This window comes from Emydura macquarii, unplaced genomic scaffold (assembly GCF_026122565.2).
Source record: "Emydura macquarii macquarii isolate MOO-44397 ecotype Brisbane River unplaced genomic scaffold, CSIRO-AGI_Emac_v2 contig_1253, whole genome shotgun sequence".
NCBI lineage: Eukaryota > Metazoa > Chordata > Testudines > Chelidae > Emydura > Emydura macquarii.
The window spans coordinates 46,211,566-46,229,885 of NW_027131390.1; the positions used below are offsets into that span (position 1 = coordinate 46,211,566).

An 18,320-nucleotide genomic window follows, 5' to 3' on the forward strand; every position below is an offset into this window, starting at 1 on the left:
AGAGAGATCTGGACTGGTGAATGAGGTGGGACTGGTTTGATAGAGACTCGGACTAGGAATTGGGGTGGGGGAGCCACTGAAATTGCACAAGAAGCCTGGCAAGGGAGAGTGGGCCTGGGAAGCAGTGGGAATGGGGAATGTGGGCAAGGGGTGGGAGGTATAAGACTGGAGCTCAGGAGACAGAAGAGAGAGATTGGGTGAGAAGCTGGGAGGAGGGAAACTGGGGATGGCTAAGCAAGAAGACTGAGATGGGGAGTCCAGAGAAGTGAGACTTGATGGGACTGGGATGAGAAGTTTGAGAAATGGAGACTGGGTCTGGTAGACAATGATAATGGCTCTGGGATGAAGACATAGTTGGAGCAAATAGGATGGAAGTGGTCAAACACTGGACGGGAATGTGCAGAAGAATCTGTGCATTGGCGAGACACTCCCTTGGCTTCCACAGCCTGGAATGGAGCCCAAGAGCTCTGACTCTCGCCATTTCTCTGCTAGCTACCAATATCTATGAACCCCACTGGCAAAAGTCTCCCAGCCCCCTCTGGTGCTGGTCCACACAGAAGATGACAACCTACTATTCATCAGTTACTGTGTTACGTGGCAGAGGTCTGTGTGGTGGATCTAAATGCTCTAACCCTGTTAAGGAGCCATTTGGGTTTCAGTATGATGCCACATGATGGAATTTTGGGGTGGGGCTCAGTTTGGTTTTTAAAAAAACAAACAAACTAGGAAGTTACACTCAACCGATTGTTACAACAAGAATTCTGGAGATTGCAAAGTCCAACCCCCCAGGAGTCAGAAAACGCCCAAATGAAGGTTGCACTGGAACACTTAATTTGCCCCCCCACTCCCCCGCTTGCCTTATCATACAGCCTTTAATTACATGATCACATACTATTTTTCCACAGAGCCCGCTCTTCAGTCCCAACCCACCTCAGCCATCTCCCCAAAACCCCTCTGTACCCCCCAGCCCCACCCCACCCGGCCATCTCTCCAAAACCCCTCTATACTCCCCATCCCCCTGGCCAGCCATCTCCCCAAAACCCCTCTGTATCCTGGGCCATCTCTCCAAAACCCCTCTGTACTCCCCATCCCCCTGGCCATCTCCCCAAAGTCCCTCAGCACTCTTCAGTCCTGGCCATCTCCCCAATGCCCCTTGGCACCCTAAAACACCCCCACCATCTCCCCCTCTGTCCACACATCTCCCCCAAAGCCCCGCCCCCTTCCACACCCTACAGCACCCCGCCCCGTTGCCGCAAAGCCCCGCCCATACCCTGGCCATACCTGCTCTGCCCCGCCCCCTCCCCTCCTCTCTCATGCGCCGGGCCCTCTCCCCCCACCCCTCCCTCGCGCGGGCTGGGCCGTTGAGCCCCGCCCCCTGTGACGCGCCGTACGCAGCTGCCGGCGGCGGCGGCAGCAGCAGCAGCAGCGCCTCGCGCGCCGTAGCAGCCGGAGCCCGGAGCAGCTCGCGCCGAGCAGCGGTGGTTGGCGGCGGGCGGTGATGGGGACGCAGGGGGCCGGGCGGAAGCGGCTCCCCAACCGGGAGCGGCTGACGGCGGAGGACGATGCGCTCAACCAGATCGCCCGGGAGGTGAGGCGCGGGCCAGGCGGACACGGAGCGGAAATGGGGGCGCGGCCCCGGTCCCACCCCTTCCCCCCCGCTCCAGCGGCTGGGGGAGCTCGGCGGCATGAGGGAGCTGGGGGGGGGCTCGGGTGGTGGGAGCTAGGGCTGGGGGGAGGGGCTGAAGGCCATACTGGGGCTGGGGGGACGGGGATTGGAGTGGGGGAAAGCGAGAGGGTCCTGGGGGGACGGAGGAAGGACGGACACAGTGGGGCGGGAGGGGGTGATGGGGACTCAGTGACACGGGTGGGAGGGGGACACAGTGGGGTGGGGAGAGGTGAGGTGGTGGGGACTGGGTGACGCAGGGGCGGGAGGGGTGATGGGGACCAGGACTGGCGGGACCACGGGAGATGGGGTGCGGTGCAGGCGCGGGAAGGGAGGAGCTGTGTGTTCCCTTGGGAGTTCCAGGGTGTTGAGGGGGCCCAGGGAGGAGCTGGGGTGTGTAATAGCGGGCCTTAGGCGAGGGTTTGTGGCTAGGGAGAGAGGGAGGAGCTGCTGTGGCTTCTCACTCCTTGCTGCTTCATGGGGTTTACTGAAAGTGGCAGCCCAGTCGTCAGAATAGCCTGCTGGTGCTGTCAGGTGCCTTTGCCTCCCTTGTACCTTGCCTATGCACCTCTGGCCAAAGTTTGTGCATCTGCACACTGCCCACTGTGAACGTGGTCACTGGGAGAGGGCAGAGAGTCTCTCTCTCTCCCTTTCCCAGTAATAGTAAAATACTCAGTTTTTGACAACACCCTATTTCCAAAGTTTTGGTGACTTGCTGCTTGGGTATGAATTATTTTATCCTGCAATATGAGGAGAAATGTTACAATGTAAAGGCAAGAATGTAACCATCCCAGCCTCCTCCCACCCAGTTGGCTTTTGCGTAGGGTTTTCATGCTACTTCAGCCTACGGTTGGCACCCTGATGTGCCTGACCAGTGAAATGATGGATTTTACTTGTTTTATGCCAGTAAAAACTTACATTTTCACAAAGGAAAAGTTTTACCAATATGATTTGGAAAAAAGGAGAGGAAACTTTCCAATTACAGTGGATTTTGTCAGTGAAGTGGGTGGTGGAGATAGGTAATACACACTTCTAGATTTTGCAACAAATATATCTTGAGTATCTGAAAATCAACCATATTTTTAAATTATTTTTATCACATGTAAACTCTGGGTTGAGGTTTTGTGGGCATATTTGGCTAACTATATATTAAATTATAAGTGTGTATTTAAATTGACATGTTTATTTATACTTTATTACTTATCCCATACCATTGAAAGTTTAAGCTAGCATGAGCGGCTGGACACTTCTGCATAGTTTTTCCTTTTTTCAGTGTCTTTAACTGTTAGTTCTGTAATTAAGATTTTCCTGTTCCATATGATCAAAATTTTAGAACTCAGTGTATTGGAATGTACATAAAACCAGGTGTTAGCAGTAGTTATTTAAATCTCAGGACATGCTTTCTGCCCTGATAAACTCTATTTTATGTATTACAGAGGGATCTGAATTGAAAGCATTTATCTAGGAACCAATGCAAAGTGGCCCCTTATCAGCAGATCCAGCAGACAGGAATTCCGGGCCCCAGGGCAGAACAGTCCCATCCCGCCCCTGCTCCACCCCAGGCCCTGCCTTCTCCCCTACTTGGCCCACTTGCTGACGTGTCCCTCCCCCCATTGCTCGGTCCCCCTCCTCTCTATCACACTCCCCTTTCCCCTAGGTGGTGAGTGACAGTGGGGGGTGGGGGCTGAGCTGGGACCAGGGATGTGGCAGAGGGAGGCCCAGCAGGGAAAGGGAGGTGGAAGAGAGGTGCGGGGCCAAGCAGGGAGGTGGGCTGGTGGAGAGGGATGTGGTGCGGGCAGAGTGGGGATGGACAGTGGATAGGGATCATGGATGGAAGAGGTGGGATGGGGAGCTAGCCTCCTCAAAGGAAACCTTTCACCCCACTGCCACCCATGCCTTGTCTCATTTAATATTGCCGGGCCCCTGGGCAATTGCCCCCTTTGTATCATTCCTTTCTTCTCCCCCCACCCCCTCCCTAGTTGGTGGGCCTGCTTATCAGTTAGTGTTATATGAGGGAGCTTTATAATGAAGATGGAGTACAGTTTGTAAGTTAAAATCCCTGAATTGCTACCCTATACCATCTCATTTGGCTTAAAAGCTTGCATAAACTTGCCTTCTTTTTTTTTTTTCTTGGCTAGGAGACACCCTCATGTAATTATAAGGCTTCAGATAAAAAGCAAAGATTGTGCCAGAAATTCTGTGGTAAAGAGAAACAAATATTATTTAACTGGTATTTTTTTCTCTTGATGATATGCTATGTATATGAGTAAACATTTTTAGGACCGCCTCTGTTATAGGCACTAACCCAACTGCTGCAAAGGGCAAAATTTTAAGTGAGTTGAGAGGAGGTGATTTTTTTTTTTTTCAGGCTCTGCTTGACACTTCTGTGATGAAAAATGTCTTAAAGACATAAGTGTATATTAATTTGTAGTATTGACAACTCGATAGGGTATTCAAGAGTCAGGAAGTCTGAAGCTTCTAGGTTGGCTTAATTTAAACATTAAGGGCTAGATTCTGCAAGGTCCTCCTGAGTGCCCACAATTACCAGTGACTTAAATGTGAGTTTAAGGTGCTCAGCACTTTGGAGGATGAAACCCTAAATGTCCAATGAGCAAATCTTACATAGAGAAGCAAGATAAGATTCTGATTGGCTGCTAGGATGGAGTACAAGTATATTGTCCACCCTTTTCTTGATCAAAAATAGGGGTACAGAGTGATAGCAGCAGGCAGGAATAAAAAGGATCAAGATTTTGAAAGGCCACAGGTGCCCCATACATTTTTTAGCATCAAGTTCAGTATTTTGCTGACATCAGTTATTTATTTGTATTGGCCAGAGATATCCTGAATCTTTGGAACCTGAATTTCTTTTCTGTATATCGTGCATTCCACTGGCAACTTTTATACATGCACAGTTGTTAGGTATTAATTCCCTAGGTTTGCAAAATTATGCCCTGAGGGATTAACAATATAATAATTCTAGCAAAGTTGTCTACTTTAGGTAGAGACCTGATATCAAAGTGCAAATTTATTAAATGCAAAACAGAAAAGTTACATTAACATCAAGGGTGTTGATCCATTTATGATCTTTAGGCAGCACTTAAGCCTACATTATTTTAAAGTGTTTATATATAGGAGAAACATTACTTAGTGTCAACAAGTACTGAAGTCATTTTCTGCTCTTACTGCTTAGGGGTAGTAAAACTGCTGGTATGCCTACTGATTGCAAGGACAGCATTAATGATTGAGAACAAGAAAATTCGGCCATTGTTTTCTCTTTATTGAGCTATATAAAAATGTCAGAACATAGGTAAAATAGAAAAGGTACAAAGTACAGAATTAAGAAATAAGTTTTAGACATGAACATAATTAGGCAGCTAATTTTCAGACATAAAATAACTTATTCTACAGCATTGTGTTCATAACAATGGGTCTAGTTGTATGAACATTTAATGTTTTTCATGGATTCTCCAGTTTAAAATAGGTATCTAACATAACCGCTGCTCCTGTGTTTATTTCAACAAGCAGCTAAACAAATATTGTCAATTCTCTGAACAATGTAAACAATTTACAGTGCAAATCAATATTATGAGCCCTGTGGAGGAGGAGAAAATGGTAATAAAGTCCTTGATCTTATGCTTACTGAAGCTGATGGCTAAAGCTCCCATTGACTGTAATGATGTGGGATCAGGGTCATAGGCCCTGGTCATGCATGATATTAAGCATGTCTTACTTTAAGCATGTGAGTAGTCTCATTGAATTCAGTGGAATTACTTGTGATAAATTTAAGTGCATGTTTAACACTGAAGAACCCGATTCAGCAAATTCCTTAAAGTGCCATTTATTCCCAATTGTGTGTGACTTAGCCTATATAGTATTGTAGTGAGCAGACTTAATTTAAAATAGGACAGTCTTCTGAGTCCTTGCTTTCTATTACATGTTTCTGTCCTAGTTTCATTTTCTCCCAGAAAGTTGTGTATTGCCTTCCTATCCCAAAGACAAACAGTAAGTGTGATTCCTATGTTATGTGGAGTTTAGCTGGGTAAAGAACAGATCTATTCAACTGAAACTCTTTAATCATATTATCTTCCAACTTTTTCACTGGACTATAGGATTGGGATCTGGAAAGTTCAGAGTTTTCTCATATTATTTTAAACTGCCTGAACGATTCAGTTTCAGTCCTGTGAGTTTGATAGTGTAACTATAATTCATTTTTATTGCCTTGTCCACACTCAGGGATATAATGAATATATTTATTATGCAGTATTTGGGTTTTTATTGTTCTATTTCTAGTCTTTAGAGGTTTTTACCACATTCATCACATTAGTATCTGAGTGCATTTTGAAACTTCTCGGATCAGTTTGTCCGAAAATTTTATAGCATCCTCTTTTTCATTCATAGTGAGGATAGCTTGAAAGCTGGTGTTAGGAGACAGCATTCATGCCAGCTTTTCCAGCCTTTCTTTGGTCACTCCCTGGTGTTTTGGCAAAGTTCTGAGACATTTATGGTTTCTGGTGTGGGTTTTATTTTTTTCCGTCTATCAGAATCCACAGCTTTTCCACTTCCTTCAGCCATCATCCCTCACTGCTGTTAACTTACTTTGTCATGTTCAAATTGTGTATAGGGAGTCTAGTGGCCATATCAGTCCTTGATCATGTAGGTATCATTCCTGAGGCCCTGGGAGTCAAACTCAGAATTTATGCATTTTGTTCTTTGAATTGTTTCTACTTTCTTTCCAGTATAGCATTCTACCTACTTGGAATCTTCTCAGGTAATGTCTATGGCTGTAATGCTTCAAAAATCAACTGTTCTTCTCCCCATATTAGTTGCTTTTGCAGAAAGCATCTGACTTTGTGTAGCGATTGATGCATTTCAAGCGTCAGGCAGTGTAAGTCTCCAAAATGGGAAATGCTGTTCTGTTTTTGGTGAATTTGCAGAGCATAACTCCTTTACCTAATGCAATTTTTATATAAAATGCAGGCAAAAACTCAAAGCAGTTTGTGAACGAGGGTACTCAAAGCATGGTGTTTCTCACCTCTACAGGATATGAGAGAGCAGTTTTAGGCGGAAGCAACATGAACCAATGAAAGGAAATTGTATAAGTGAAGCAAATTATGATGACAGCTTCTTATGTACTGAGTATTGACACTTTGTTTTCCAGCTGTGTCTCTGCTGGGAATTTTTAGCTGTTCTCTCATCATTGGTTTACTTCTGATGGAAGCACTAGCATAGACCTGCTGCAGACATTTTTACCACCAGGTTGTTTAGAGCTGTTCAGAGTAGTTAAACAGTATTGTGGCAAGAATGCTTGCAGACTGTCTACAGTAACATTTCCTACAGTGTTAAAATAGTTTTATGTTCTCATTTTAGACAGAGGTACAGTGCAGAAAAAAGGGTAGAAGGGGAATAGTGAAATACCACTAATCACATGTAACTTTTTTGCTACTGGTTTGGGAATTAAATGAATTGCAAACTTGTAAATATATTTACACACAAACTCATAGAGTAAAAAAAAATTCATATGCCACTCTGAATTTTTAATATACAGAAAGATGTCTTCCACTAAGGATTTTATTGTGTTATATACTTATCTCTCCATCACTAAAACTATTTCTCTTTGATTGTGTCAATTCTTAAGGGTGAGAGGAAAGCTAATCAGTGGCAGGCTTCTGTTTCAAATTCTGTCACAGACCAGTGAGGACGCTAGCAAACTATTCTGTGTTTAGGTCCATGGAGACTTTTGGACCGTATTATTCCCCTCCAGGAATACATGCCAGCAACGTTAGCAAAATGTAGCAGTTCAGTAATCCATGAAAACTGTGCCAATCTGACCAGAAGTACTAGGGCACACACAATGGAATCCTGCGTCAGAGCTCTGACACTATTACTGTCACTTGTCAAGGCATACCCTACATTGTGATGTTCTATCTACATTTTTGTAGGGCCTGGTTGTCTGGTATTTCCCTGTACAGTGCAGATGGGACTGACAATCTGGTGAACCAAACTTGAGGCAGTACTCTTTATTCAAGAATATTTTTCTCTTGTTGACTTCCCCTCTGTCCTGTTTTCATTAGCTGTTAATGCATATACAGGAGTCTAGAAAATGTAGCAAGGAAATTCATGTCAGCTGCATAAATGTAGTAGTTCTGCTACAGGAATATTTCTATATTAATGTTTATTTCTTTAAGTTAGGCACACAAGACCATACATTTCTATTTTTATTAGGTTACGTAGAAAAGTCAGTAATTCATCTGGCATTTTGTATGCAAACTTTGATACTCCTAAAAATTGATACTGAGTTACATTATCTGTGTGCTTGAAAACTTGTTATCATTTCTGCTTTTTTCCCAAGTGACCATTAAAAAGAACTCTTTGTTAGCCATAAAATTGAAGAGGGCAGTAATTAATTCCAGGAAAACTTTTAAAGTCATTTTCCGTTTATTAAAGTTGGTATAATGTTATGAGAATGTTTTCAAATCTTAAATTTGTAGCATTTATTATATTTAGTTGAACATTGTCATCTTGGTTTTGTGTGTGGCTTTAAAAAGAAAAAAGTTTTCATGATCAATTTCAGTGAAATTAAATCCATTTTAAGTTCAACCAATTTGCTTTAAACATTCCTTTGCATTGTTTGCAGTCCAAATATTGTAGTTCTGTTTCAGGCCATGGGAACCAGAATGTTTGGCTTACTAGAAATAACTACAGATTAAAGTGAAACTGACCAGACAGATACAAAATATTTAAATAATTCTAAATGGTGAAAAGGCACAACTTTTCATTATTATACATATACCACAGTTTATGTAGATGGAGACTTTTTGAAATATGGCTTGGATTTTGAGTGATCTTGAGTAAGATATTGGGGAGGACTAAGGGGGTTAACCAGCAGGGGATTCTGTTACATTTTATTTTGTTAGTTTATAATTGTTTTGATCAGAGGTTGCTGTTACTCACTTAAGGCCTGATACTGGAAACCAGGGACACCACTCCAACTGAAGGTAACTTCTTAATGAAGCAAATATGTTTATTTTTGTTTGTTAATATTTTAGTTAATATGATAGATTCCTTTCAAGAACCCTGGAGATCCAGACATTTGAAGTTCATTTGTTCCAGCTGGAAATTTGTTTTTCTAATGAACCCTCTACTTACTTACAGTTCTCATGGGTTGTTAGGTCTGATCAGAGAGCAGATGATAAATTATTTCCTGTAAAATTATTATATAACAGTTCGGGTGATCTGCCAAAATGGAAGGTAGACATCAGTAACCAGTGTCTATTCCCAAGACTGAGCACATTCAGTCAATGTTTTTGTAACCCACCATGGTTAAATCCAGTTTCAGCGGGCCTACCTATGTGTGCTTCACATTTTCATTACAAGATTCTAATTAGTCAGCTTCTCTTTTCAAAACCCAGGCTTTTTAATGAGGCAGTGTGGTTTACTGGCTGAACTGGGAACCAAGGATTCTCAGTTCTGTTCTTGGGCAAGTCACTTAACCTCTCTGGGACACTGACCCTTCTGCAAAATGGTTACTATAGTATAATACTTTTTACAAGGTTGTTGAGGCTTCATTAGTGTTTTTAAAGTGCTTTGAACTCTCATATATCCAGAAAACTTGATTTAGGTATGAACTGTTGAATAATATATACTTCATATCATTCAGTGAATTTGAAGGAAGGGAACTCTTTACTCAGACAAACATAAGGATGATAATTTGAGTGAGAGAAATAGGGCAAACCAAACAGTTCTCTATAATGACACTGCCTGCAAAGTAGGAGTTGTATGTCTTGTTAGATGGCTGTGAAATCTTTTCGATTAATATTTGGCAGTAAGAGGTGCATGCATGAGGCTTCTGGAAACCTGACATTCTATAGAGCACTATATAAATATTTTATCCACTCTGTCTGCCAGCCAGCCAGAGCCATCATAGAACCAGTTGTTTGTTTTTTGCATTAATATTTGTGAGCAGTTTATACTATACCAAACAAAACTATTTATAGATTGAAAACTTAGATTATTTTTGATGTTTTATCACATTGCCCACCAACTTTCTGACAGTTTTAGTGTAATCTATACATAGAGTGCATTTGAGGCATCATAGCGCAACATTTATCCAGGAGAAAGCTGGTCTGGCTTTCTAGAGTAAAGCAGAAAGTTATGGAAGCCTACCCAGGTAGGCTTGATTCTAAACCCATTTAGATCAATAGGGCCTTCGGTGCAAGGATTAGGCCCATAAAAAAGAAGCTGTAGTTGCCAGTAGGATAGGTTGAAGGGTTCCCATTATTAAAAATTGAGTAAATGGAGTAAATGTACTCTAATTCTTTTATGAACTCCCCGTCTATTCTAAGGTTTTGTACCTATATAGCCAATGAGCAGCACTGATTTTAGTGGTCACTTCCCATCCTTTTTTCTGAGGAAATGCCAAAGCAGTGGGTAGTTTTAGAATCAAGAGAGAACCCTAAAATTCATATAATCAAAATGAAATGGATGATCTTCTAAACTATAATCCACATAACAACATGCACATTAGCTTCTTCAAATAATTGGCTATCTGTTTTGTGTACACCCCTGGCCTGGATTCTGTTCAGCTGTTCCATGACTGGCTGAGGAAACAGCTGTTTTGGTTCCCTGGATCCTATTGCAGTCAAGCAAGAAACTTGTGTAAGAATTGAAAGAATATAGAAATCCATACTATTATCCATAATAATATAGAATAAATAGAAATCCTTTACAAGCCCAGGTGGTGGTTATCTGCACTCTGTAACTGTCTGTCCTGCCCCAGAGAAGCAATATTCTGAATTGGTTGTTTGATAAAATTAGGAGTCAGAGGAGTGCTTTCAAAGTGGTATTTAGATGACCTAACCACCAGAACAAATATCAAATGCCTTTCACAGTAGGCCTGCAACAAGAAGAGAAACATTTGTCCTTAGTGAGGTACAGTCAGGTCACCAGGCTCACAACAGCAGGCTGCCAGGCATGCAATATATCAATCTAGATGGACACAGACACTCAGTAATGAAAGCTTAAAATAGCTGCTCTGAAATAGCAGCTGTTCCCTCACTTCTGCACTTAAAACACCTTTGAGGTGAATATGAATCTTACTCTTCACCTCTGATAGAAGAGAGGAGAATTTTACCTTGAACAGTCATGAGGTAGTTTTAATGCTGTCATCACTTGCATTTACAAGTTTAGGTTGGGAGTGAAAGAATGGGATAGATGCACTGGCATTCCGTCTTGGAACTCTGCATACTTCTGACTTAATCTGATGCATTTAAGTATCTGACTCAAGTCCATAGGCATGAATGGCTTGTTTTAGTCATGACAGATACAGAAGAATCATTTCTAAGGTTGGATGTTGGTCACATTATTATAGTGATAAAGGGAGGGTGCTTTGGGGTTTTATAAAAATAATTCACAAGTTTTTCCTCCCAAGAGGTTGGTTTGTATTTGCTCATTTCACTGAAGTGTAGGATAAAGGAGGTTGTAGGATTCTTCTAACTAAATGTGAAAAATAGTGCGTACATATTCTAGAATGTAAGTACTAAATCAGGAGAAATGGAACACTTCTTGAAAATAATTGTCACAGTTGATTTGCAAGACTGAAGCCTGAGCAATATCAGCCACTTCTTTAGTGCATTATAATCCAGACCTATTAAAATGTGTGGGAATAAGGCACATCAGTGTTAGTATAATGGCCTCTATTGATGGTGTTGCAGGGAATTCAAAGACAAAAACTATTAAATGGCTGGTGTGAGAACCATAAGAAAACTTAAAACATGCTTTGTATGGCAAAATGAAATTAAGTAGGGGCATTTGAAATATGTAAATTTCTAAGAGAAGATGAATTAGTGGCCAAGACAGTGCTAGAAGTAAGGGGATGAAATTATACAGAGGAGAGCATAAGATGTCAGGAAAAAACATCTGTCGGACTGTCTTCCAAACATGTTGTGGAAGCTCTTTTAATCAAAACTAGACTTTACTGGTCAAAGAGCAGAAGTGCATAGTATAGGAAACAATCCTGGATTGGCAGGAGAATGGACTAGAAGACCACTGAGATTGTGTCTGGCACCATTGTCAGCCAGTTGGGAGAACTCAAGTTTCCAGAGTTCAGTTCTAAAGCCATTCGACAAATTTATTTGGATGCATTTTTAAATCATTGATGAGTTCCAGAGGGGTAGCCGTTTTAGTTGGTTTTTATCAAAACAGCGAGAGTCCTGTGGCACCTTAAAGACCAACAAATTTATTTGGGCATAAGCTTTCGTGGGCAGAAATAAGCTTTTGTGGGCAGAAACCTGGTGTATTTCTGCCCACGAAAGCTTATGCCCAAATACATTTGTTGGTCTTTAAGGTGCCACAGGACTCTCACTGTTTGCTTTTGAAGACAATGTTTAAAAAAAAAAAAAGTTATTACATAAATGCATTTAGGAAACACAAATGATTGACATACAAGTGTAAGGAAATTAGGCAGGACTTGGAGAATCCTGCTGCTTGTAACAAACAATGAGTAGGAGTTGGTGCACAAAAGAATTTGACTTCAAAAGTTAGTTGGTGTTTTCCTTCTGTTACGTGGGTCAGGAGGATGACTAACATAGAGGAAAGGAAGAGCTAGAATGATAGTTCCTAAAATAGCTGGGAATACCAAAACTTAAGTGTCTTGGAAAGCAATGGCTCTTCAACAACCAATACTTTCCTGCTAGTTGTCAGTGTTTTATCTCTTGTTGGATTATGTGGTGTTCTCAGACAAATATCAATCGTACTTGTGGCTATACCAATAGTAGTAAACATTTTGACTGCCACTCTCCTTCCAAAAATGGCACTGTGCACAATTTAGTTGCACTGTTTCTGTATCAGAAGGTGCAAGTTGGGGTTCTGTTGGAAATTGTTTTATAGTTCTATTTTCAGATTTTCATAAAATCTTTTCCCCCTTAACCCAGAAGTAATTTTCATGGAAAACTTGAGCAAAATTGGAAGAGTTGTTTCTGAGTTATGGAGAGATGAAAAATATTTTGTTTTAAAGACATTTCTTTGCTTACAACTCAAATAGCTGAACTTTATGGTCTGAAATGACTAATTTTGTTACCAAAATCACCTCTATAATTCAGCTATTAGTATAGTTGGTAGTAACTTACCTAATTTTGGGAGTTAAAAATACTATTTAGTATCTTAGATAATAGCTGCATAAAAAGTTCTCACAATAGAACTTCAAAGTATTTCTTTCCGCAGTGCACAGTCAACCTGTGGAACTCATTACCATGGGATATTGGGAAGGCTAGAAGTATAACTGGGTTAAAAAAAAGAACTAGGTAAGTCCATGGAGGATAGGTCCATCAATGGCTGTTAGTCATGGATGCATGCTTTGGATGTCCCTAAAACTCTTGATTTCCAGAAGCTGGGACTTGATGACTGGGATGGAGCACTTGATAATTGCCCTGTTCTGTTCATTCCCTCTGAAACATCTGGCATTGGTCATATTCAGAAGTCAGGATACTGGGCTAGATAGACCATTGGCACTCTGACCCATTATGGCCATTCTTATGGTCTTATGCGGTGGCTCTTGAAGCTGAAGTGTAGTCTACCATCATGATTCTTTGGGTGCAATTTTAGAGAGGATTGACCCATTTAAATGCGTCTGCTTACTGCTGCTATACATCTGAAGGAAGTCAATCACACTTCATGCTCTAAATACTGTGGTGAAATCCAATAAAATAAATGGCTGCCCATTGTCTGTGGCCAAGAGGAGGTCATCCAGAATCTGTGCCCTGTTGCAATCTAATGCCTGATTGGGATGGCCCCACTTATTTTCTACCACTTTTGTTTCCTTGTTCCCTTCCCCTGCTGCCACTCCTTTGCTCCTCCGGTGAATACCACTGTATGTGTAGAACTGAAATCTAAACTTTATTCCGTGATGATGTTTTTATTTTTTGTAACAATACCTTAGGAAGAACATTTAACATGGTTCCAATGCTCTAAGGTGCTTTCCTGGTTGCTGTGCAGTTTCTCTGAGTAAATATTTAGGGGTTTTTTTTGCCTTTTATTTTTGTATTGTATATTGCTGCACAAGTAATCAGAGCTTCTTACCAAGGGCATTGCCACTTGTGTGTTTCTGTTCCTTGATACTTAGCAATTAGATAAGGCAGTGCTCATTGTCATTGGAGTGCTAAGAAATACAAAAACAGTGGTTAAATGTTAGAGCCAACAATTACGTTTCTTTTGAGCTGTCATAACGCTTGCGTTTCCTGTTAGAGTAAATTACCTTGCCTAAATGTAATTCATTGCCAAATGAATGAGTTAGTGGATATAATCACAAATTACTTTTGGTTTCTTCAAAAAACTGCTTTCTCATTAAATCAAAGATTATCCTCTGAAATGTATTTGTACATAAACATGTTTTAGGTAAATGTAGATTCCCCAAAGAAGAGCAAGTAGATGTCCCTATTTTATTGAAAATGAGTTTTATGTAAAGGTTTATTGTTAATGTATTTTACTGGGTTAGTTGTTTTGTACTAATTGGAATTAAAATAAGCAGTGGTATTATCTCTAAAAGTTGGCAGTTTTTCCGAGGTTGCTTTGCAGAGAATTCTTGCTGTCACTTGGGTGCCTTAAACTGTGATACACTGTCTATGCAAGCCCTGAATTCTAAGGGCTATGGTATCTTTCCTCCCACAAACACTGTGGTCATTATTAAATTTTCATTGACCTTTCCCTTCTCCAATATTTGACTACAGTTAAACATTTTGTACTTGATTTTTGCTTCTTCCTCTGTTTCCACTTTGTCCTCTTCACAACCCAAAATTTTCTTTGGCTCTCAATCCCTATCTAAAATAGTAAATTTATACCTAGGAGAGTCTTCCTCTTCGATCCATATTTGCCAGTCTTGTCTACTGGGCAATATCAAAGTACTAGCATATTATTATTTGGGCTAAAAGTTGGCTGAAATTTTTGAATTCATGTCAAATAGAGTTCAGGCATTTGAGTCTTCTAATTATGAAACATTTATCAGCTAATGTACTAAGATAGCAGGAGAATCTTATTTCCCACATTAGAACTCCAATGCTATTTTCTGGTATCAATCGTCAGTATAACTTCACTATTTACACCATCATGAAGCACTTCTTTGTCAGCTGCCCCTTTAAAGAATACATTGTAAACAAACATATCTTAAGTACATTACAAATATCTTTGAGCCTTCAGCAGAAAATATGAAATCTAATTTACTTGTCACTTTGCATGCCTCTGAACAGTGAGAATAATGAAGTCATTTTCACATTTTTCTTTAGTCATTTTCATTTTGAGGTCTTGGAGCTTGTGTTTGGGTTGCAAATGCTTCAGGGAAAAGTTGATTTCAATTGTTTCAGTTAAGAGTAACTGAATTCTTTCTCTTGATCTCAGGTTTCATATATGCTTTCAGAAAATTTACTTTCTGGCCCAAATTTGAATTGTCCCTTTAAATCTGTTGTGCTGTGTAACTTTGTGTGTTCCATCTGCTGTTTTCAATAGAATATTAATTCTCTTGTGTGAAACCTTTGGACGTAACCAGGCCTTGGTTTCTTTGCTTTGTTGAATGCATTGTTCAGCAGTGAAGAGGTTAAATACTGCTAAATGTGCGGAACCAACATCTGTTGAAAATTGGAATGGGCTTTTGGGATGTTCTTGTAACACCCAAGATCACATTAGTCCATTGTGTATTAAATATGAAATTAATTCCATCCTCAAGTAGGATGAATACATTGAATCAGTGAAGTGACCTAACCTTCATGTGAACTGTGAAGGAATCTAGGGACTCTGGAAATAGCATGGTAATGTATGGATGCTACTGGGTAATCTTGGTATCTGTAGGAAACAGCAGTATTGTAACTGGTCATATGGTATTTTCAGCAATATTTGTTTTGGCATATTTATAAACGTAATGATTCTGCTAAAAAATACCTGTTGGGGGCACATCTATATGTTGCTTACAGAGCAAATGAACTACAATTGTAAATTTAAGTTTGAGAATGTGTTCATCTTCCAGCAGGAGATAGCTGGCTGCATAGAGCCTGCTATTGACTCATCAGTCTACCAACTTAGCGCATAAAAGATCAAGTAGGATAAAACGAAGTATGGTTTCTCTGTAGGTAGTTTGAGGAGGTGGTGAACTGACATCTTTCATCTTAACCGTTTGTACTTCAGGAGGCCTTTGGAAATGGCACAGACACTTGAAAATTGGGCCATGTGGTGACAAATTAACTAATTCTGTTTTTGAGACAACTTGTGGCACTAATGGAAAAGTAGGAATGCAATAGCTTTACCTGTCTCCTGCTCCTCCCCCTTCTTAATGGAGCAAATCTGGAGCATCATTTTCCTTGGGCTTAAAACTGGCTCTTTAAAACCTAGACTTGACACCTTTGCTTACAAGATCTTCTGTCCAAAGTTATGATCCTGAGAAACAAACATAAACCTCTGCCAACTCAGTGAACAAATAGTACCACACAAACTGACAGCCTAAGTCCTCAGAGTACTTTGTACCAGCTGACCCATAAATCCTTCCAGTATCCATACCAACCAACTGCTGAAACAAGCAAAATTCAGAGGAGTCTTTGCAAAATTAACCTCACCATTCTTTACAAGAGCTTGTGCAATTGTTTGGGGACCCTCGAGGTCCACGTTAGTTTCAAAGTTCATGTGTATCAGCACTGCACTGACCTACACGATTGTTTCAGTCCAGTCTGATGCAAGCTATAGAGATAGAACTTATCTGCATTCATGTTCTGTGAAACCCAAAACATAACCTTCAAACCACAAATTACAACCCTTTGCCTGTAACTACAGAGACTGGGAAGGGAGGCAGGGTAGGATTTTGTAGTAGAGGGTGAAACAGAGAGAGAGAGGGCCTTTCCTGCCTCATCTAGTCCTTTTCTTAACTACATTGTGCCCCAACCTGCTAATGCAAGAGCTTGTCGGAGGCACCTGGTTTACCAGTGAGAGCTCCCTTCGTAACAGCTCGTCCATTGGCTGGCTGACTGGCATCACAGGGCAGCCCAAGAGGTATGGCCTGCTCGCTTGGTCCCACCCTGCAAAACCATGCTGGCTGAGAATGCCATTGGGCCTAAAGATGTTTTATTTCCCAGACAAATCCTTATATAAAAACAGTGGTCGTGCACCAATCCCTTTGTTCCTTCAGCAGTTAGAAACTTCTGAACCCTTTATAACATTTTTTCACATAGAATTGACATGCTTAAAAAAGGCAACCAACCTGAAATATTGGTTTTGGTTTTTGGAGGTAGTTTCCCATTATAGGGTGAGACTTTCAAAGGTGCTCAGGAAGTCTTACCATTTGACATCATTAGGACCAGAGAGGAAGGTCATTGCCTTTATCTGTGTATATGCATGTGTACAGAAATATCTTTCAAAATGGTAAAAACTAGTATAAAGCTATTAATAGAACAATTGTAAGATGTGTGGGGGAAGAAGATAGGTTAGGAATGCTGTTACGCTATGTAAGAAAACAGTGGCAACAGTCAAGATTTTCTAATTCATTGCACTTATTGGGATATGTAGTGCTTTTTATTTCTAGATTTCTAGTTCAGATCAATCCCAGGTTGTCCTTTTTAGGGTTGACAAGGGCATGGGGCTGAAATGTACGCAAGACATGCCCCCAAAATCTTCTAATGCCCATCCCTCATTTTGGTTATCCGTTCTCTTCTTTCTAATTCACTTGCTCCTCATGTCAGGCTCCCTGTTGCCGAGTGATCAACTTCACAGTCAGTTAGGGTGGATACAATTGTGAGGTCACAAACCCTGGGCTATAGAATCAATGAATGAACTGAGCAAGAGGAAGACACTAGTTAGAAAAGTGCTCTTTTGTATATGCACGGGCTGTAATGAAGTTTACAGACTGGAAGAATATGGCAATGACCCTAGGGACCCTACTAAACTCTACAGTAAATTGACACTGTCATCTTTTCCCGAAGAACTAAAATAAATAGTTTTAGTTTTTGTATATCTGACAGACAACAGATTTCTTTTAAACTGAGCTCATTTTTCAGCTAAGGTTAAAACCTAAGGAACTCTTCTGGAAAGAAGATAGATCTGTTAATCCATTGAAGCTCAGTCCCAGTTTGGATACTGTAATCCTGTCCCACCCCCACACAAAAGCTGTCCAGTCATTTCTTAAGCAACTCTGTGTTTTGGCTTTAATATCTGAGCTGATGAGTTATTCAATGCTGTTTGAGTTCTGCAAGGCACTGTCTTGATATAGACTGCTAACTACAGTATATATCTTTCTGATGATGAATTGAACCTCTACAGCATTAAAAGAAAAAATGCCAGAGTGAGACTGGGTTGTGGAGCAATACTCATCAGTTGCAGTCCTCATCTGCTAACCAGGTAGGCTTGTACGCTGTAGGTCAGAAGTTGATGATCAGTAGATTTAATGCTACAAATATACTGGTGAACTTATTTTCAGTTTGAATTTTTTTTAAAGAAAAGTTGTTTCGGATATGTGAATGTTTAAATTAAGGTTCCTAAATAAACATTTTAAGTTGAGTTTGTGCTAAATGCCAGTGAACTTGGTTTAATATACAGTGTAATAAAGGTTTATAAATATTAGGTGTTCAACATACTGTATTTGGTGTAGAGCTATATCTATTACTTGTCATGGCGTTATACTAACATCAGAGCTCAA

At 40.7% G+C, this 18,320-nt stretch overlaps 1 protein-coding gene across 13 annotated transcripts in view; it reads left to right on the forward strand.

The window, feature by feature from the left end:
- Positions 1 to 1,400: 1,400 nt before the first annotated feature.
- Positions 1,401 to 18,320, forward strand: part of LRRFIP1 (LRR binding FLII interacting protein 1) — a 167,377-nt gene continuing 150,457 nt past the window's right edge. For all 13 annotated transcript variants that reach the window (XM_067548686.1, XM_067548688.1, XM_067548691.1 and 10 more), the window contains exon 1: positions 1,401 to 1,588. In XM_067548686.1, coding sequence (XP_067404787.1) covers positions 1,499 to 1,588 — 90 coding nt within the window. In that variant the 5' untranslated portion in view covers positions 1,401 to 1,498. The remainder of the gene's footprint in view (positions 1,589 to 18,320) is intronic.